Below are 21353 nucleotides of genomic sequence, written 5' to 3' on the forward strand. Positions count from 1 at the left end.
CAGAAAGAATTAAAGGTATACTTTCCCAATTATTTTAAGGTGGCATGCCAATGAGATATTAACAACAAGGAGAACACTATTTTGACGTAATCAAAGTCATACTCAGAAAACTTCTTCACCTTTAACTGAAAATAGATGAATTGGAATAGATCATGAAGGAAGAAGAAGAAGAAAATAAACCTTGAGAAGAAGGAATTCATAAAAATAAAAAGAGAAATTCAAGTACTTGAAAGCAGTTTTAAAAATTATGTTTATGGACTTGCCTGGTGGTCCAGTGGTTAAGAATCCGCCTCCCAATGCACGGTACACAGGTTCAATCTCTAGTTCAGCTGAGCCCATGTCCCACAACTGCTGAGCCCGCGCTCCACAGCAAGAGAAGACCCGGCAGTGAGAAGCCTGTGTGCAGCTAGAGAGTAGCCCCCACTCAACACACAGCAGTGGAGACCCAGTGCAGCCAAACAGAAGTGTCCATAACCAAAGCCGAAACCTGGTTCTTTGTAAAGGCCAATTACATAGACGAATCTCTGACTAGTCTTCAGGAAAGAAGAAAGAGAAATTGCAAATATGTAACAGTGAATGTATACATATGGATTTAATGACATATAGAAAGCAGATTGCTGAAACTGTAAGAGACTGATAATAATTGTGAAAATCTGAATGACAAAATGATTTCCAGGGAAAATTTACCGGGCCAGATTGACTCAAAGAAAGGGAGGATATGTGAATAAATATATAATCAAGGAGGAGCCTGGAAAAAATGTCCAATGTGAAGGAGAAAGGGTTTGGGTTTGGCAGAGGTGGTTTCACAGAAGTGTCCTATAAAACTCCAGGTAGCAGATAATTTCTGTGATATTTAAACAATTCCAGAGGAAGGTTGACAAACCTTTTTTTTGTAAAAGGCCAGGGAGTAAATATCTTAGACGTTCTATGCCAGATGGTGTCTGTTACAACTCCCCCGCTCCGCTATGATAGCACAAAATCAGCCATAGACAATAGGTAAACAAATGGGCAATGAACATGCCTTGTTTATTTACAAGAACAGATGTTTGACTGGATTGGGCCTATGAGCTGTGGTTTGTCAGACCCCATTCTAGAACGTTGAAAGAGGTGAAATTTCACAGTTCATTTTTCTAAGGTCCTTAAAACCCTGATGTCAAACTCTTCCACTGCATAAAAAGAAAATAGACTAATCTCTTATGAATATGCTTTGCCCGCAAAATCCTAAGTAAAATAGAAGTATATCAGATCCAAAAATTGCATGGAAAGACCAAAGCAACAAGGGCAGGGGAACTTGCTGGAAGACAGGATAGTTCTAACCATTAGCCAATCAGCTCAGTGTACTGCAGCCTGTGAGCATGTGAAAGGGAAGAACTGCAGTTGATTTTTTTTTTTTCAATTGTGTTTATTTATTTTTGGCTGTGCTGGGTCGTCGTTGCTGAGCATGGGTTATCTCAAGTTTCAGAGCGTGCGGGCCACTCTTGATTGCGATGTTCGGGCTTCTCATTGCAGTGTCTTGTCTTGTTGCAGAGCACAGGCTGTAGGCACATGGGGTCAGTAGTTTTGGCTGATGGGTTAGTTGCCTTGTAGCATGTGGAATCTTCCCAGATCAAGGTTCGAACTCATGTTCCCTGAATTGGCAGATGGAGTCTTAACCACTGGACCACCAGGGAGGCCCACACTTGATCATCTTAATAGATGATTTTAAATGATTTTAATAAAATGCTCTGGCATGCATGCTCAGTCACTTCAGTCACGCCCGACTCTTTGCAGTGCTATGGACTATAGCCCACCAGGCTCCTCTGTCCATGGATTCTCCAGGCAAGAACACTGGAGTGGGGTGCCATGCTCTCCCCCAGGGGATCTTCCCAACCCCGGGGTCAAACCTGCCTCTTTGGCATTGCAGGCTTCGTTACCGCTGAGCCAACAGGGAAGCCCAAAACACTCTTAGTAAAGCAGAAATAGAGGAATGTTTTCTTAATCCAATAAATTGTATTCATCAAAAACCAATAGCAGAGATTTCCCTAGCGATCCTGTGGTTAAGACTCCATGCTTCCACTGCAGAGGGCGTGGATTTGATCCCTGATAGGGGAAGTTCCGCTTGCGGCACAGTGTGGCCAAGAAAAAGAAATAACAAGTATATTTAACCATCAGACATAGAAGCATTACCAGTAAAACAAGGAACAACATAAGGATTCCCACTGTGCATGCTTTTGGTCGCCAGTATTCAAAATTTCTGTTTAAGTATTTAGAGATAATCTTAATAAATACATAGGATGTATATGAAGCAAAATATACGATTTTCCTGAAAGACCAAAGAGAAGATGTAAGTAAATGGAGAGATGTTCCCATGTTACTTGATGAAAATCTCAGTATTTTTTGTGTCATTTCTCCCCAAAATTAATTTATGAGTTTAAGTAAATTACAGTTAAAATGTCAGTGAAGCTTTCACATAGGTGAGGAGACTATTGATATACTTAGAATTCAAAGGGATGGTGTATTGCTATTAAAGAATGGAGGAAATCTATGTATTAATGTTTGACATGGAAAGATACCTCTGGTCGCTTTGTTCCATGCAAAACAGTGCAGCTTTCAGTAGGAGAATGGTTTTCATAGTTGTTATTTTAGTCCCTAGGTTGTATCTGACTCTTTTTGGACCCCATGGACTGTAGCCCGCCAGTGTCCTCTGTCCATGGGGTTTTCCAGGCTAGAATACTGGAGTGGGTTGCCACTTCCTATTCCAGGGGATCTTCCCGAACCAGGGATCGAACCTGTGTCTCCTGCTTGACAGGCAGATTCTTTCTCACTAAACTATACAAGGAAGCCCTTGTATAGTTTAATTTCACTTTATTAAATACACAGAATCATACAGAGCCTCAAGTCTGGAGGATTAAACACCAAAATGCTATCCTTATATCATTTCTCTAGTGAGTAGGGGAGGGGAACAGCTGACATCCATGTCTTCTTTCTGTTCCTCCGTACTGTCATTTTTTTACAAGCAGGCATTACTTTTATAATCAGTTAAGTCAAGAAAATGACTGCCATCTTGCAAAAAGGAAAAAGATACCACAATCATATCTCACAAGACACATCTCATGAGACTCGTCTCACACAGTTTCCCGAATAATAAAAACCCATGCTCGTAGTTTTTGAAAATGATATGAAAATAACATTTTTAGAATTATAAATCTACACACTGGAGTCAAGTTCAGTGTTCTGCTTACCTCTGGTTTTTAAAAACCTTTCTGAATAAACATTCTGAAAGTTTCAATGTTTAGCCCCTATGCTGTCTCCCTTCTTTTTAAAAAAAGAAGTTTAACTTTTATTTTATATCAGATATAACTGATTTACAATGTCATCCCTTCTCGAATGACTCCATTAAAGCTAATGAAAGTAGAAGTCTGTGCAGGGGAAGTGAGGTGTGAATCACTACAGAAATGACGCTTCTCCATCCTCTGGATAAGGAATCATTTGAGTTACGTAAACGTTTTTACACTGGACGGGGAACTGAAGACTTGGAGCCTCCAAAATCACTGCAGATGGTGATTGCAGCCATGAAATTAAAAGACGCTTACTCCTTGGAAAGAAAGTTATGACCAACCTAAATAGCATATTAAAAAGCAGAGACATTACTTTGCCAACAAAGGTCCATCTAGTCAAAGCTATGGTTTTTCCGGTGGTCATGTATGGATGTGAGAGTTGGACGGTGAGGAAAGCTGAGCGCCGAAGAATTGATGCTTTTAAACTGTGGTGTTGGAGAAGACTCTTGAGAGTCCCTTGGACTGCAAGCAGATCCAACCAGTCCATCCTAAAGGAAATCAGTCCTGGGTGTTCCTTGGAAGGACTGATGTTGAAGCTGAAACTCCAATACTTTGGCCACCTGATGCGAAGAACTGACTCATTTGAAAAGACCCTGATGCTGGGAAAGATTGAGGGCAGGAGGAGAAGGGGACGACGGAGGATGAGATGGCTGGATGGCATCACTGACTCAATGGACATGGGTTTGGGTGGACTCCGGGAGTTGGTGATGGACAGGGAGGCCTGGCGTGCTGCAGTCCATGGGGTTGCAAAGAGTCAGGCACGACTGAGCCACTGAACTGAACTGAACTGAACTGAACTTGTGTGTCCATTCTGAAAACTAAGCTCTTAGCAACACATTAAAAAATGTCCACACAACCTGACAGCCGCAGGGTCACATGACTGGTGGCAGGGCTGTGGCTGAGAGATGGAGCTTTTTTGCTCCAGGTACTTGTTATGGAATTAAGTCAGAAATCATTGCCTTAGTTGGGCTAAGTGATCCCGTAAGAACACGGAAGCCAGTAGGAGCCACTCTGAGCCACATGGGAGGTGTAGCTGAAAGGTAGCCCTGGCTGAATGCAAACAGTAGAGTTTCTGTGAGCTCCAAAATGTTGATACTATCTTTACCTACACAAAAAACCTGATTTTACCTGCATTTGTCACCTCGTTATCTAACCTTGCTTTATCACTCGAGCAGTGCAGGGGACTGGCAAGAGTGCAAGTCAACAAACAACAGTCTGGGCTTTGGTCCTGGGAGCGTGTGTACTGTGAGCGCCACACAAGCCACCCGGAGCCCAGGGCTCTTTGCAAAATGTGAGAGGCTTAATGTGCTGACCTCAGAGGTCCTTGACAGCTCTGAAATTCTCCCATAAATCCTTTTCGAGTTGGCAGTAGTTTCACATAGTCCCCCGGAGCAGCAATAAAAAACTTGCAGATTATTATTACAGTGGCCAGAGTGCTTTGCACCTTTCAGATTCCCTGCGCTTGAGACCGCAAAAGCCACACTGCCTGCTTTTCCTTACTGCCTCTCTGAGACAACATTTCTCCCTTTGTTTTCTTTTGTTTCTTTTTAATTTCTCTTCAGTTGGAGTATGATTGCTTTACCATGTTAGTTTCTGCATGCAACAGCGTGAATCAGCCATAGGTATACTTATATCCCCTCCCTCTTGAGCCTCCCTCCCACCCCTCTAGGTCATCACAGAGCACGGAGCTGCGCTCCATGTACTATACAGCAGCTTCCCACGAGCTATGTGTCTTGCACAACGTCTGTATGTCAATGCTCCTCTTTCAGTTCATCCACCTTCTCCTTCCCCACCTGTGCCCGCAAGTCCATTCTCTGTGTCTGCGTCTCTATCGTTGTTCAGTCACTCAGTCGCGTCTGACTGTCTGCGACCCCATGGACTGCAGCACGTCAGGCCTTCCTGTCCCTCCCTCTCTATTCTGACGGCGTCTCTATTTGCTGTCCTGCACGTAGGTTCATCAGGACCATTTTTTTAGGTTCCATATATATGTGTTAATATACGATATTTGTTTTTCTCTTTCTCACTCTGTAACACAGATTCTAGTTAAATCCACCTCACTGAAAATTCTCCCTTTGTTTTAAAAAGGTTTAGGAAACAAAGTACATCAAAGGATTAGACATTAGCCTTAGGGGAAAAGATTCAACAGCAGTGGTAATAACGTACCAGCAGTAAAGCCAGGAGGCAAGAAGATGACCTGGCCTCTGGGTTCCAGCCCTTAAGGGCTTGTATACTCAGGGCATACTCCATCTGCTGATGACTGCACCGATGGGAAAACCAGTTTTAAAGGGTAAAGCTTGGCGCAATGCCTGAAAAATTACGAAATCATGACTTTCCGGATCAAGGAGGTAGAACATCCCAAAGCACAAGCCCCACTGCAAAGGCCCCCTCTCTGGGGGGCTGAGAATGGAGCCACAAGCTGGACTCCACTAACTTAATCTGGAAAACAATGCTGGTTTCCCCTGCTCTTCAAAAGCTGTTCCTATGACACTTTTTTCACAAGCTGGAATGGTGTAAATCGAAGCAGCAATTACCACAGGACATATTTTGCTAATGGAGGCACAAAGTAATTTGAAATAAAGCACAGATGCTCACAGATACAGTGCAGAGCTGTGACGGCTTGTTGCTGAGAGGCTGAGTCTCATTCCAGGGAGAGAGAGCAATGCCCACTCCTGAGGTATGCACTGCCTCTAATGGCTCCCTGCAAAATAAACACCAGACGCTGTTCACGCTTTCCACCTTTTTTCATAAAAGTAAAAATTCTCTTTGGATTTATTTTGGTTCGTGGAAACATGTACTAATGTAAGTCTTTCATAAAAGTGAAGTGGTATAAAGCGAACTTGCAGAAAGTGGGGGAGACGTGTAGTTAGGAGGTGACTTTGGTCTGGTCCACTGGAAGCAGAGCCTGACGTGGGGATTCTTGTCTTTAAGTCGGTATCAAGAGAGTTTCCTTGGGGGAGGGACTCTCATAGCGGTCTAGTGGTTAAGGCTTCACTTTCCAGTGCAGAGGGTACAGGTTTGATCCCTGGTCGGAGAGCTAAGGTTCCACATGCCTCTCAGCAAAAAAAAAAAAAAAAAAAAACCACACACACCATAATATAAAACAGAAGCAATATTGTAACAAATTCAATAAAGACTTAAAAAAAAAAAAGGTCAAAAAAAAAAAAAACCCTCTTAAAAAAAAGGAGAGTTCCTGTCGGAAGAAACGTTTGAAGAAGTGAGGAAAACAGGATAAAATGAGTAAAGTGAGGGGTACTTGTGGTTTTAGCTGCAGGCTGAACTGGAGCTTGAGTGGCAATTGCTGGGCTGGGTCATGTGAAAAGGGGCAGAGGGTCAGGCTGGTGGTGACTGGGGCTTCCCCTGTGGCCCCGTGATAATGCACCTGCTGACGCAGGAAACGCAAGTTCGATCCCTGGGTCGGGAAGATCCCCTGGAGGAGGGAATGGCAACCCACTCCAGTGTTCCTGTCTGGAGAATCCCATGCACAGGGGAGCCTGGTGAGCTGTGGTTCATAGGGTCACAGAGAGTCGGACACGACTGAAGATCTCTGGGCTGCCACCCTCTGCGGGGATTCGAGTCAGGGGGCAGGGAAATCTCTCAGGCTTTTCTGCCCCAAAGCAGTTCCCTCCAGCCAAGGCACTTCCCCAGAGAGGGACACACTCCTGAGCGATTGGCAGGCAGCATTCAGGTAGCCAGGAGATGGGAGGTGCAGGGGGCGGCGGGGGGGGGATGGTTTGGGGATGATTCAAGGGCATTACATTTATTGTGCACCTTACTTCTTACAGCAGTCTTCCCTGGTGGCTCAGATGGTAAAGCGTCTGCCTACAATGCAGGAGACCTGGGTTTGATCCCTGGGTTGGGAAGATCCCCTGGAGAAGGAAATGACAACCCACTCCAGTATTCTTTCCTGGAGAATCCCATGGACGGAGGAGCCTACAGTCCACAGGGTCACAAAGAGTCGGACACGACTGAGCGACTTCACTTTCACTTTACTCCTATTATTTTTGTAGCCTTTATTTTAATTATTTTTTTACCTTTTTCAAACAATTATTTGCTTTTAATTGGAGGATGATTGCTCTATAGTGCTGTGTTGGTTTCTGCCGGTTGTTGTTCAGTCGCTCAGTTGTGTATGGCTCTTTGCAACCCCATGGACTGCGGCGTGCCAGGCTGCATGCTGGCATCCTTCCCTATCCTTTACCGACTCCCCAGATTTGCTCAAACTCATGTCCATTGAGTCAGTGATGCCATCCAACCATCTCATCTTCTGCCGCCCCCTTCTCCTCCTGCCCTCAATCTTTCCCAGTGTCAGGGTCTTGTTTCTTTCTGCTACACAACATGAATATTTCTATTACCAAATCAGCGCCACCTCAGACCATCAGGCGTTAGATCCCAAAGGTTGGGGAACCCTGCACTCCAGGGGCTGAAGAGGTGGGGCAGTGAGGGGCCCAGTAGCGTTTGTGACCAGACCGTTTTGTGACTGTGTTTCAGACTGCGTGTCAGGCCAGTGTCCTTTTGGCGAGGTTCATCTTCAGCCTTCCACGTCGGTGTTGCCCACACTCAACAGAACCTTCATCTGGGACATCAAAGCGAGCAAGAATGTCAGTCTCGAGCTGCAGTTCTCCCTGTCACGCCTGAGGCAGATTGGGCCGTTGGAGGACTGCCCGGATGGAGTCACTCACCGTATCAGTGGCCGCGTCGACGCCAGCACGATGGTCAAGATCGGAACCTTCTGCGGCAATGGCACTGTGTCCCGGATCAAGATGCAAGAGGGAGTGAACCTGGCTTTGGACCTGCCGTGGTTCCATAAGAGAAACGTCTCTGGCTTCAGCATCGCAAACCGCTCGTCGATAAAACGTGAGCTTGCCCACCCCTGTCTCCCCAACTAGTGGTTGAGGTTGAAACCTACAAAATCAGCCTAGCTCTCAGTCAGAAACAGTCTGATGGCGGCAGTTTTGTGATTCCATATGACCCCTTAAAGCACATCCCACTCTTCTGTGAGCACGAGGGCCGCCTGGTGAGAGCCCACCCTTCTCTGTTACACAGACCAGGTGGCGACTCTGTCCTTTGTCCTTGGTATGTGAGACTTGTGTTCAAGAAGTAGAATGGGACTGGCTGCGCAGACCTACCACTCCGAGGCTCTGCTTCTCATGTCCTTGTCCTATCTTCCGTCTCTTTCATATTTTCTCGAATTATATTGGTGGCGGTGTGCCAATGCTGGCTCACCACAGCTCTGAGTGCCAATTGCTAAGTGTTTTGGAATTTCGTGAGCTGGTAGTAAACAGAGCAATAATTAAAACTCTATAAACTTATAACTAGATAAATTAGTTTAGGAGCAAAGGTAATAAGAACTTGAAGCTCATCCCTGCTTAGTTACTGCAGTTTACTCTTCTCTATGCTCTGAGGGTGGGTATGCCGATTGGATCTGTACGGTAAAAATCCTATGTTATGGGAGAGGCTCTCCATCACCTCCCACCTCCATCTTCATCCATCTCCTTTTGGCAGTTTGGAAACAGCAACAATGGGAGTCTTTACACCAAGGAAGTGGGCAGACACTACAAATTAGGGCTTTATTGTTTTCCCCTGCTGGGCTGGTTATTACACATTTACTCACACATGCTGATGTAGCCTCATTCTCAGTCTTGTTCAGTCGCTTAGTTGTGTCCGACTCTTTGCGACTCCATGGACTGTAGCACACCAGGCTTCCCTATCCATCACTATCTCCCAGAGTTTGCTCAAACTCATGTCCATCGAGTGAGTGATGCCATCCAACCATCTCATCCTCTTCTTTTCCTGCCCTCCATCTTTCCCAGCATCAGGGTCTTTTTCAATGAAAGGTGACCAAAGCTTCAGCTTCAGCATCAGTCCTCACAATGAATCTTCAGGGTTGATTTCCTTTAAGACTAACTGGTTTGATCTCCTCTACCTTGAGTATAAACGTGCCATATCCAAACCCAATGCTCAGGATCTGAGACCTTGCCCTTTCACCTCTTCTCTAACCGCTGTCCCTCCAGCCACGAATGACCAAGGCAGAGTGTAATCACCTCCTATTCTCTCGTTTGGGTTCCACCCCCACAGGCCTCTGCATCATCGAGTCTGTGTTCGAGGGTGAGGGCTCGGCCACTCTGATGTCCGCCAACTACCCGGCCGGCTTCCCCGAGGACGAGCTCATGACATGGCAGTTCGTCATCCCCGCGCCTCTGCGGGCCAGCGTCTCCTTCCTCCAGTTCAGCGTCTCCAACTGCGTGAAGAAGGAGGAGCGAGTGGAGTACTACATTCCAGGCTCCACCACCAACCCCGAGGTGTTCAAGCTGGAGGACCAGCAGCCCGGGAACATGGCCGGGAACTTCAACCTCTCTCTGCAGGGCTGTGACCAAGATGCCCAGAATCCAGGCATCCTCCGGCTGCAGTTTCAAGTTTCCGTCCAGCATCCACAGAATGATAGCAGTAAGTGAGCCCCACCTTCCTTCCCCCTCCCTCCTCCTTTGTTCCTTCCTGGAATCTCTTGCCTGGGGCGAGATTCCTTCCTACTTCCCGTCTGTAAGTCAGTCTTGGACTGGACCCTGGACCCTGTAAGACTTTCAGGAAGTGCGTTGCTAGTGACACCAGGTCACTGGGTGAACGCGGAGCATGCCTCCGTTTCAGCACAATAAGCTAAGATGATCCTGCGTTCAGGGTGCTGAGTTGTTTTTAATGAAGACACTGGAAGGTTACGCTCTAGAGCTCGTGTCTTGACTGACCCTCCGGTAAATCAGGACATCACCATCACTGTGAGCAGTGCTATTAACACTTTTATTGGCTGAATGCCCCATACCATGGGCACATACTTTGCGTGCCAAGTCCTGCCCTAGGCACACCACTCAGGTGGTCCCAACTAATCCTTACTGTAGTCTTGTAAGGGAGACAGGGGTTGCCTTCATTTGTTTCTTGAAATTGTTTGTGTGTTTTGACTGCGTGGGTCTTCGCTGCTGGGTTTCGGCGACTGGGAGCTGCCCTCCATCGCGGTGCACGGGCTTCTCACTGTGAGGGCGTCTCTTGTTGCGGAGCGTAGGCTCCAGGTGCACGGGCTTCAGTGGTTGCACATGAGTAGTGACGCACAAGCTCTTCCCGGAAGAGGGATCGAGCCTGTGTCCCTCGCATTGGCAGACGGGTTCTTACCTGCTTTACCTGCAGGCAAGTCCCAAGAGTTATCTTCATTTATTGATGACAAACCAGAAGGTTCGGGGAGCTTATGACACTAGGCCAACATCACACAGCTTGCCAGGAGCAGAGCACGCTCAGAACCTGCAGCCTGTGCTTCTGGACCACACAGAACCCCAGGTTCTGTGACAGTGACGTTGCGTATCATTCCACACACATTTACTGAGATGCCGTGAACCTCAAGAAGGGTTGTTAGGGCCCAAACTACAGCGAGGCGACGTGCCCAGGGCACAGCATTGGAGGAGGCCCCAGCTCTGACGAGTGCACTCTCACAGAGCCCCTACCCTTGGATCAGTACGAGGTCAGCCCCTGACAGCAAGCACTTCCATAATACTTGTTCCGTGGGTTCCCTTGCCTCACAGGAGGGGAGTGGTGTGGATGTTGAGAAAAAGGGACAGGATGAGCCCCCGGGGATCTTCCCGGGGGTTGTCTATGAGCTGGAGTTTGTGGGTTGTGACAGGGGGCCTTGAACCAGGACCTCTGTGACATGTGCTAAGGATGGATCCTGCCCACGGGCTGCTTCTCATCCTTATCTTTATCAGTATTTGCTTCGGGAAGTAGGCAGAAACAGGCAGAGAAAGTAAGTGGGAGTGTGGACCGGCAGGCCTGGTAAATATCTGCCAAATGATCACACGGGATCCACTCCCAGATTTGGCCATCTGATGCTGTCTTGGGAGTGCCTGCTCAGCACCCGCTTGGAGCCTGGCTCCTGGAGAAGCCTCAGTTCCATCATATCTTGGCCCAAGATTCCTTCTCATTCACAAGAACCGTGTACAAGGCATAACGTTATATATACATGTGTGTGTGTCCATTGATGACTCCACTGTCGTCAGTGTTAGCAGAATGTTGGAAACAGCCATCGGAGGAATCAGAAATGGACTGAGTTTGAGTTGTAGAAGACGGAGGGATTTGTTTACCGTCTCGGTCATAGTGAAGTGCTACTGATGAATTCTGTTTTCTGAAACATCAGCTGGGTTGAAAGCTACATTTGATCAAATTGTTAAGCATGCTATTACCAGCATCAAGAAGGATACAGCTTTAGTTTTGAGGTAAATAGTGGTTAATTGCAATTTAGATGTGTTTAGCAGCATCAAGGCTTTACATCAAGCAGGGTTTGCATTTTTCTCGACTACTGAGTGAACCTGGCTGGCAGAAGTATCTTTTTTATTTGATTGGATTATTTTTGGTTGCACTGGGTCTTCATTACTTTGGGCGGGCTTTCCTCTAGTTGCGGTGAGTGGGGGCTGCTCTTCGTTGTGGTGTGTGGGCTTCTCACTGTGGTGGTGTCTGTTTGGAGCACTGGCTGGAGGGCACGCAGGCCTCCGAGTTGCGGCTCCTGGGCCCTAGACACAGGCTTAGCAGTTGGGGCTCATGGATTTAGTTGCCCTGCGGTATGTGGGATCTTCCCAGACCCAGGATCACACCCGTGTCAACTCCGTTGGCAGATGAACTCTTACCCACTGTACTATCAGGGGTGTCCAGCAGAAGTATCTTTAGAGATAAAATTAGTCGAGGCTGGGTGCCCTGAGAGCTCTGAGTTTCTGGACATCTCCATCTTTGAAACCCAACATGGACCCTACATTTCAGGACATTGTGCAAGGCAGCCAGCCCTGTGCACTCACACGTCTGTCAGGTTCTATAAATATGTGTGGACAGCTTGTCTTGCAGGCAGCATAGCCTGGCAGTCAAGGGCACTCACGCTGGAGTTGGCCTCCGAGAAGTTAAAATCCTGGCTCCCCTACTCACTGTGTGAGCCCAGGCAAGTCACTTCACTCCTGTGTGACTCCGTTCATCTTCCGGTGGAGCTAATAGGCCTGCCCTCATAGGGGTGCTGTGAAAATGCAGTGAGGTGGCACTGCCTGGCAGGTCGTAAGCACTGTCTGAATGTTATCCTGCCAGGCGCCAGGTCAGGGAAGGGAGGCAGAGTCGAACAAGACACGGCACTTGTCCTTAGAGGTTAGCTGGCAATCCAGAAGGCAGACGAGATTTGTAGGATGCTGGTGGTCCCTTCCCAGAGGAGTTTCTTCTATTTTCTTTTCATGTCTTGTTGATTTTAATAATTGCAATCTTTGTGCCCTGTTGGTGTAACATGTGGTCACCGTGTGGGTGGCCGTTTCTCCGCAGGCTCCTCTGGGGCTGCAGCGGATCACTGTAGGGTCCCAGGACCCCCGGGACGCTGTGCATCACTGGGCCGGGCGGAAGTCTTCAGGGCCAGGTCTCTTGGTTCTGCTCCAGCCAATTCTCTCTGTCATTTTCATGCCCTCTCGGCATCAGCTGGTGGTAACAAATGCCGTTGGTCTTGTTTCTCACTTTCTTGCACAGATGATAGAAGTTTCAGAGGAAATTTTGGCTGGCATCTCTACCCACTTGGCTGTCTTCCCCACCTTGGCACTGTCTCTGCGCTTGTATTGGCAGAGGGGTCATCATCTCCATCCTTCCCTGAGTGCTGGTGGTCAGCTATTACCAGCTTGTGGCTGGCTGTTCGGTGCTAGGAGCTGGTTATTCCACGCTTGTGGTTGTTCTGTACCCACGGTTGGCCAGTTCATATCTGTGATGAACTCTTACAGATTGCCAATAACTTCAGCCATGCTGGAGCCTCCCATTGTGTCCACACTGGGGTTTTTGATCTCCTGACATATACCTTCTCCTAGGCAATGAAGAGGGCCTCCCAGGTGGCGCAGTGGTAAAGAATCTGCCTCCCAATGCAGGAGACCCAAGAGATACGAGTTTGATCCCTGGGTCAGGAAGATCACTGGGTCAGAAAGATCCCCTGCAGCAGGGCATGACAGCCCACCCCAGTGTTCTTGCCTGGAGAATCCCATGGACAGAGCAGCCTGGCGGGCTACAGTCCACGGGATGGCAAAAGTCGGACATAACCAAAGTGACTTAGCACACTTGCGTGCTAACTTCGGAACAGCCAGATGGAAGAGAAGCATGGGTGTGTGGGAAGGAGGGCAGAGCTTCCAGGCCCTCTTCCCAAATCTCCACGTGTTCACCCACCTGGAAGCCCCCCAGAAGCAGTTTCAGGGGCATGTAACGGGGTTCAGAGCAGGGAGCGTGCCTCAGGCTTGAGGGGCAGGGTACCAAGAGGAGACTCGTGACAGAGCCTGGCCCTTCTCAAGCTGCCTAGGAGGCCCCAGACAGGATGTGCCCCTCGTGGCCACAGGAAAGAAACACATATGTGCTGTTTAAGCTCTTTGCTTTTTTAAAATTTACTTTTTTTGGCTGCGCCTGGTGGCATGTGGAATCTTAGTTTCCTGACCAGGGCTTGAACCTACACCCTCTGCATTGAAAGCAGCGGGTCTTAACCATCAGACCACTAGGGAAGTCCCTCTGCTCTTTCTTAATTTTGGGGATGAGAAAAGAGCTAGAGGTTGTGGGTGAGGGGAACTTCAAGAGCCTTGACTTTGCTTTGTCCCAGCAGAAGGAAGCAAATGCCCAGACCACCATACCAGGAGCCCCCATTAAAATGGTTTGCACTCATCACCAACCATGTCCCGATCATCCATCTGATCATCCATCTGTCCATGTCTGGGTCCTGCTAAAGACCCCATCAGGCATCTTGTCTTATTCCTCCATCTTCCCACTCTCAGCAGTATCCAGCACATTCCAGGCCCTCCATAAACCCTGTTTAACAGCTCTCAGGAGGCCCTTTTTTATCCAAAGTGGTTCAAGACCCAGATGCATGCTCCAAAGGCAGCACGCCTCAGAAGGGGCAAGGGTGGCATACAGTGGCGGCACCAAGAACGCGGCTGCAGGGAAGTTAGACACGGGCGAGAGAAGTTGAACCAGAGCAGGGGCAGAGCTGGGAGACCTTCTCAGGCCACACGGGGCGGCTGTCACAGCCACCTTGCAAAGGCAGAGCCTCGGCAAGGGCAGAAGAGGCAGCTGTCAGAGGCACCCAGACCCTTATCACCCATCCATCCAGTAGGCCTAACTACAGTCGGCTCAGACTGCCAAAAAAAACCCCAACTTAATGAATGTGGGCAGCAGGAAGGTACTCCACTGAGCCTGACTCCCCCCCAAAGCCCTTTTCTCAACCTCTGTACTTTGCTGAAAATATCAACTAGGCTCACACTAGACCCAGACAGCTCCTGCAGAGATTATCTTTCCACGGCTTGACCACAAGCATCCTGTGTCTTAAGACAGTAATGTACAAGCTGCCCCGGACTCGAGGAATGACTGATCTAGCCAGCTGTGACCAGATGTGTGAGCACAGATAGCCTACATTGCCCAAAACCTGCAGCTTAACCATGTCTGAGATTATCGGAGAGCTTGATTCACAATCATCTCCACCAAGCACCAACTCAACAGACATGAATTTGAACAAACTCTGGGAGATAGTGAAGGACAGGGGAGCCTGGCAGGCTACAGTCCACGGGGTCACAAAGAGCTGGACACGACTGAGCAACTAACATTTCTACCTTTTGGAAGATACATTTACGTGCTCTGAAAATACCAACAGACTAAGTGTATCTTCAAGTCCTATGGGTTTCCAAGTTACCATGATTCAAATAAGGTAAAGGGATGTGAGTTCCCAGCATTGTATATCACGTGCTTCCAGTGACCCATCTGGGTAAACACTGGTTGCGGAAGCAGTTACACTGCTTCTTTTTCAGCTTTCATAACCACCAGAAACTGCCTGGAGCCCTTAACTAAATGTTGGCTTTGTTTTTATTTTTTGTTGGGTAACTCCTGCTCTAAAAATTCAAACATCACAGACAAAGCTAAAATCTCCTTGACAATCTGTATTGTCCCTACTTCCAGGCCCCCCTCCCAGGGTAACCACAATTATGTGTGTGCTTAGTTGCTCAGTTGTGTCCAACTCTTTGTGACCCCATGGAGTGTAGCCCGCCAGGCTCCTCTCTCCATGGGATTCTCCAGGCAACAATACTGGCATGGGTTGCCATGTCCTCCTCCAGGGGATCTTCCGAGCCCAGGGATGGGACCCAGGTCTCCTGCATTGCAGGCAGATTCTTTACCATCTGAGTCATCAGGGAGGCCCATAAACACAATTATGAATTTGTTATATTTCTCGCCAAATTTTTTTCTCTTCATTTAAATATTAAATGCAAATGTATGTAAGTATGTACATGTAGAAACAGCTATTTCATTTTACATAGAGATTTTACAATCAAATAATGTCACAGTCTAAATATGATTCTACAACTTGCTATTTTGCCTCATACTACATCTTTTTAACTGCTATGTAATATTCCATTCATGTGTTTCATGGTCTGTTTAGCTATTCCAGTATTATTCCACTAACTATCACTGGTGTACAAATGTGGGCATATATCCCCATGGCTAGATTTATAGGGGTGAAGAGTTTTTATTTTTATACTATACTTTTTTTTGGCTGCGCCACATGGTCTTAGCTGCGGTATGTGGGATCTTTGCTGACACGTGCAGAATCCTTAGTTACAGCGTGTGGAATTTAGTTGCCTGACCAGGGATTGACCCCGGGCCCCCTGCATTAGGAGCCTGGAGTCTTAACCACTGGACCACCAGGGAAGTCCCACTATATTTGATTTTAATTTGCTTTTCTCTTATTACAAGAAGGATTACAAGTGATGCTAAGAACCCTTCACATTTTAGATATTTGGACATTTATATTTCCTGTACTGTGAACTCCTCAGTCATTCTGTTACGAATATTTTCTCCCAGTGTGTGCTTTGTCCTTCAAGCATTATTTATGGTACCTAAACCAGATAGACATTTTAATCTTTTTTTTTGCTTTTATAATTTGTGTTTATTCTACATTTAAAAAGACAATCTCTTTGTTTTTATTTTGGTGACTGCTCTGAGGCACCAATGTAACGTTACTCTTTTACTCCTGGGAGACACCATTCTCTTGGCCCAGCCTATGAAATAGTTCATCTTTTTGTCGCTTATTTGAAATGTAGCATGTATTAGAGACTAAGTTATATCTGTGATTCTATCCTTCTATGAATCCTCTCTCCCTGCACTAATACTGACGGTTGTTAATAACTGTTCATAGTAGAAGAATATTTAAATAGGTGATGCTACATCTCACTTGGTTGACTAAGATTTAATAAATATTTTAAAAGATTAGTGAGTATGAAAACTGTATAGTAAAGTAGATATATCTGTATAAAATAATAAAGTAAAAGCTGAGTATACAATTTTATATACACTATAATATGCATGTGGATGAACAAGGACTAAAATGAATTTGAAGAAATGAAGTACTTCCATGAGAGGGGTAGAAATGCAGTCTACTCGTCTTCTTTTAAAATTTTGTTTCAAACTATCATAATGTTCTCTTACTAATAAACAAGCTTCCCAGCATTCCCCAGCCATGAGAGGTTCTTTGCTCATTTTTGCCTTCACACGAGGTTGGTCCTGACCATTCTTCACGCCTGTTTTGCACTTGTGGTTCCAGATAAAACCTACGTGGTCGACTTGAGTAAGGAGCGAACCATGTCGCTGTCCATCGAGCCACGGCCCAGCAAACTGAAACGCGAGTTTGTCCCCGGCTGCTTCGTGTGCCTAAACTCTCGGACCTGCAGCACCAACCTCACCCTGACAGCTGGCTCCACACACAGTATCTCCTTCCTCTGTGATGATCTCACACGCCTGTGGATCAACGCTGAGAAAACCATAAGTACGATCCTGCCCTGTCTCAGTGGGGTCCGCGGGGTGGGTTGTAAATAATCTGATCACCAGCAGGGCAGGGTGAGCAAGGGCAACAAGGAAGCACAGAGTGAGGTAGAGACACACCTCCTTTCAGGACCAGCAGCTTCAGTGGGGACATGCTTCCTTCAGAAGCGGGTAGCGTCCCCCATGTCCATGCTCACGTCTCCTCTGCCCAGCCTCCAGTCTCCCTCTTTTGAAGTCCTTGTAGCCTTCCCTAACCTCCCCCATCTGCACGGCCCCTGAGTCCACTCTCACTGCCTGCTTTTCTTCTCTTGCATAAGAGCAAGTCTTGAGGTCAAAAACTTTGGCTTCTTCCATTTTTTTTAACCCCTTTAGTTACTAGCCATGCCAGACATGTGCTCGTCATGTAAGAAATGTTCCGTCAGTGGAGAGCAGCAAAACCAAGAGGCACCTCCCTCCTGGGCAACCATCATCTCTCACATGGATGCTCTTAGGGTCTCCACCGAGGCATTAGCTGGGTCCAGGAGAGGCGAAGCAGCTAGCCCGAGGCCACCCTGATAGGAAGCAGCAGAGCTGATATGCCAGCTGAGATCTCCCCAGCTCCACTCTCTGCTCTAATCACTAAGCAGAAATGCTTCCCCACAGACAGGGACGCTAGGCAGTAGGGCTGCATGCTGGAAAAAAATCTACTCTTGGCCCATGTGGCACTTGGCATCTAAGATATAGGTTGTCTTAGAGATGAGAACTGGCAGCAAACAAGAAGAGAAGTTTTCAACTCTGACTCCTTCCCAGAAGGTGGTCTGCCAGTTTAGTGGAGAGTAAGAAAGCAAGAACAGGAGATGAGCTAGGAAAGGAGCACCAGGGAGGAAGGAATGAAGGAAGAGAGACCAAAGGGAATAGCGAGAAAGCCTCGGGCTAACTTGAGAGCTGGAGAGGATGCGCTTCCGGTCTCCTCCCAGCTGGGTACCACTGTGCACGTCCAGTCTCCTCCCAGCCAGGTACCACCCGCCCCTCTTTCACAGGCTGCTTGGACCCCCGGTACTGCCACAGGACGCGCTACTCGCTCCAGCTGCCACAGTTCATCTTCCAGCTGCCCGTGCAGCTGCACGACTTCACCTGGAAGCTGCTGGTGCCCAAGGACAGGCTCAGCCTGGCGCTGGTGCCAGCCCAGAAGCTGCAGCAGCACACGCACGAGAGAGTCTGCAACACCAGCTTCAGCTACCTGGTGGCCAGCGCCGTGCCGGGCCAGAACCTTTACTTCGGCTCCTTCTGCTCTGGAGGGTCCATCGAGCAGATCCAGGTGAAGGAGAACATCTCGGTGACCCTCCGCACCTTTGCCCCCAACTTCCAACAAGAGAGCACTAAGCAGGACCTGACTGTGTCCTTTATCCCCCACTTCAAAGGTAAGGGTGTCTTTCACTCTCTCCCCATCTCCATGCTCCCTTAGCCTTTCTCGTTGGAGAATTCATTTTGCTTTTGTGATCGACTTAATTGCCGATTTGAAGAGAAAGGGGTACCTGAGTGGGCTATTCCTCTCGCAAGATGAGGAATCCTAATCCTGATTTTACCATTAGGCTAGTGTAGACAATTCCAGGAGTTAGAAATAAGTCTCTGACATCACTCTCTGACAATCAGAGGTGATGGTTGGTAGGCAGCAGAACAAATAATCAGCTCTCGAGCCTTTTTTGGAAGCAGGCAGGGCATAAATGAGAACTAACTATAGTCTTAAGTCCTGGATTCTTGAGGTGGTAACATAAAAATCCTTATGCAGACATGCTTATGATTCTGCTTTGACAATTCAGAATGTGGTTCAGAGGACACAGAGGAAGGAAAATGGGGAGAGAGATGAATCTTTGGAGCTCTTGCATGGGGGAGCAGAGCCCTCCTGGGAGGCCAGTGCATGATCTTCTCAGGCAGTAAATGAGGTTTAAATCAGTCACAATGGATGAACTCTATATGGCTGATTTTGTTGGGGGTTTTTTTTTCTCTTTATTTTTTTTACTTTACAACACTGTATTGGTTTTGCCATACATTGACATGAATCCACCACAGGTGTACATGAGTTCCTAATCCTGAATCCCCCTCCCACCACCCTCCCCATATCATCTCTCTGGGTCATCCCAGTGCACCAGCCCCAAGCATCCTGTATCCTGTAATGAACCTAGACTGGCGATTTGTTTCTTACATGATAGTATACATGTTTCAATGCCATTCTCCCAAATCATCCCACCCTCTCCCTCTCCCACAGAATCCAAAAGTCTGTTCTATACATCTGGGTCTCTTTTGCTGTCTCGCATACAGGGTTATCATTACCATCTTTCTAAATTCCATATATATGTGTTAGTATACTGTGTTGGTGTTTTTCTTTCTGGCTTACTTCACTCTGTATAATTGGCTCCATTTTCATCCACCTCATTAGAACTGATTCAAATGTATTCTTTTTAATGGCTGAATAATACTCCATAGTGTATATGTACCACAGCTTTCTTATCCGTTCGTCTGCTGATGGACATCTAGGTTGCTTCCATGTCCTGGCTATTATAAACAGTGGTGTGATGAACATTGGGGTACACGTGTCTCTTTCAATTCTGGTTTCCTTGGTGTGTATACCTAGCAGTGGGATTGCTGGGTCATAAGGCAGTTCTATTTCCAGTTTTTGAAGGAATCTCCACACTGTTCTCCATAGTGGCTGTACTAGTTTGCATTCCCACCAACAGTGTAAGAGGGTTCCCTTTTCTCCACACCCTCTCTAGCATTTATTGCTTATAGACTTTTTGATTGCAGCCATTCTGACTGGCGTGAAATGGTACCTCATTGTGGTCTTGATTTGCATTCCTCTGATATTGAGTGATGTTGAGTATCTTTTCATGTGTTTGTTAGCCATCGGTATGTCTTCTTTGGAGAAATGTCTATTTAGTTCTTCGGCCCATTTTTTGATTGGGTCATTTATTTTTCTGGAATTGAGCTGCGTAAGTTGCTTGTATATTTTTGAGATTAGTTCTTTGTCAGTTGCTTCATTTGCTATTATTTTCTCCCATTCAGAAGGCTGTCTTTTCACCTTGCTTATAGTTTCCTTTGTTGTGCAGAAGCTTTTAATTTTAATTAGATCCCATTGTTTATTTTTGCTTTTATTTCCAGTATTCTGGGTGGTGGATCATAGAGGATCCTGCTGTGATTTATGTCGGAGAGTGTTTTGCCTATGTTCTCCTCTAGGAGTTTTATAGTTTCTGGTCTTACATTTAGATCTTTAATCCATTTTGAGTTTATTTTTGTGTATGGTATTAGAAAGTGTTCTAGTTTCATTCTTTTACAAGTAGTTGACCAGTTTTCCCAGCACCACTTATTAAAGAGATTGTCTTTAATCCATTGTATTCTTGCCTCCTTTGTCGAAGATAAGGTGTCCATAGGTGTTTGGATTTATCTCTGGGCTTTCTATTTTGTTCCATTGATCTATATTTCTGTCTTTGTGCCAGTACCATACTGTCTTGATGACTGTGGCTTTGTAGTAGAGCTTGAAGTCAGGCAGGTTGATTCCTCCAGTTCCATTCTTCTTTCTCAAGATTGCTTTGGCTATTCGAGGTTTTTTGTTTTTCCATACAAATTGTGAAATTATTTGTTCTAGCTGTGTGAAAAATACCCCTGGTAGCTTGACAGGGATTGCATTGAATCTGTAGATTGCTTGGGTAGTATACTCATTTTCACTATATTGATTCTTCCGATCCATGAACATGGTATATTTCTCCATCTATTAGTGTCCTCTTTGATTTCTTTCATCAGTGTTTTATAGTTTTCTATATATAGGTCTTTAGTTTCTTTAGGGATATATTCCTAAGAATTTTATTCTTTTCATTGCAATGGTGAATGGAATTGTTTCCTTAATTTCTTTTTCTACTTTCTCATTATTAGTGTATAGGAATGCAAGGGATTTCTGTGTGTTAATTTTATATCCTGCAACTTTACTATATTCATTGATTAGCTCTAGTTATTTTCTGGTGGAGTCTTTAGGGTTTTCTATGTAGAGGATCATGTCATTTCCAAACAGTGAGGGTTTTACTTCTTTTCCAGTTTGGATTCCTTCTATTTCTTTTTCTGCTCTGATTGCTGTGGCCAAAACTTCCAGAACTATGTTGAATAGTAGCGGTGAAAGTGGGCACCCTTGTCTTGTTCCTGACTTTAGGGGAAATGCTTTCAATGTTTCACCATTGAGGATAATGTTTGCTG

General features: G+C 46.4%; 1 protein-coding gene across 1 annotated transcript in view; it reads left to right on the forward strand.

Moving 5' to 3' along the window:
• CDCP1 (CUB domain containing protein 1) overlaps positions 1-21353 on the forward strand; it is a 59821-nt gene that overhangs the window by 27947 nt on the left and 10521 nt on the right. Inside the window, exons 3-6 of the mRNA XM_018038392.1 lie at positions 7803-8168; positions 9390-9758; positions 16918-17139; positions 18155-18535. Coding sequence (XP_017893881.1) covers positions 7803-8168; positions 9390-9758; positions 16918-17139; positions 18155-18535 — 1338 coding nt within the window. The remainder of the gene's footprint in view (positions 1-7802; positions 8169-9389; positions 9759-16917; positions 17140-18154; positions 18536-21353) is intronic.

The sequence above is a fragment of the Capra hircus genome, chromosome 22 (assembly GCF_001704415.2).
Source record: "Capra hircus breed San Clemente chromosome 22, ASM170441v1, whole genome shotgun sequence".
Lineage (NCBI taxonomy): Eukaryota > Metazoa > Chordata > Mammalia > Artiodactyla > Bovidae > Capra > Capra hircus.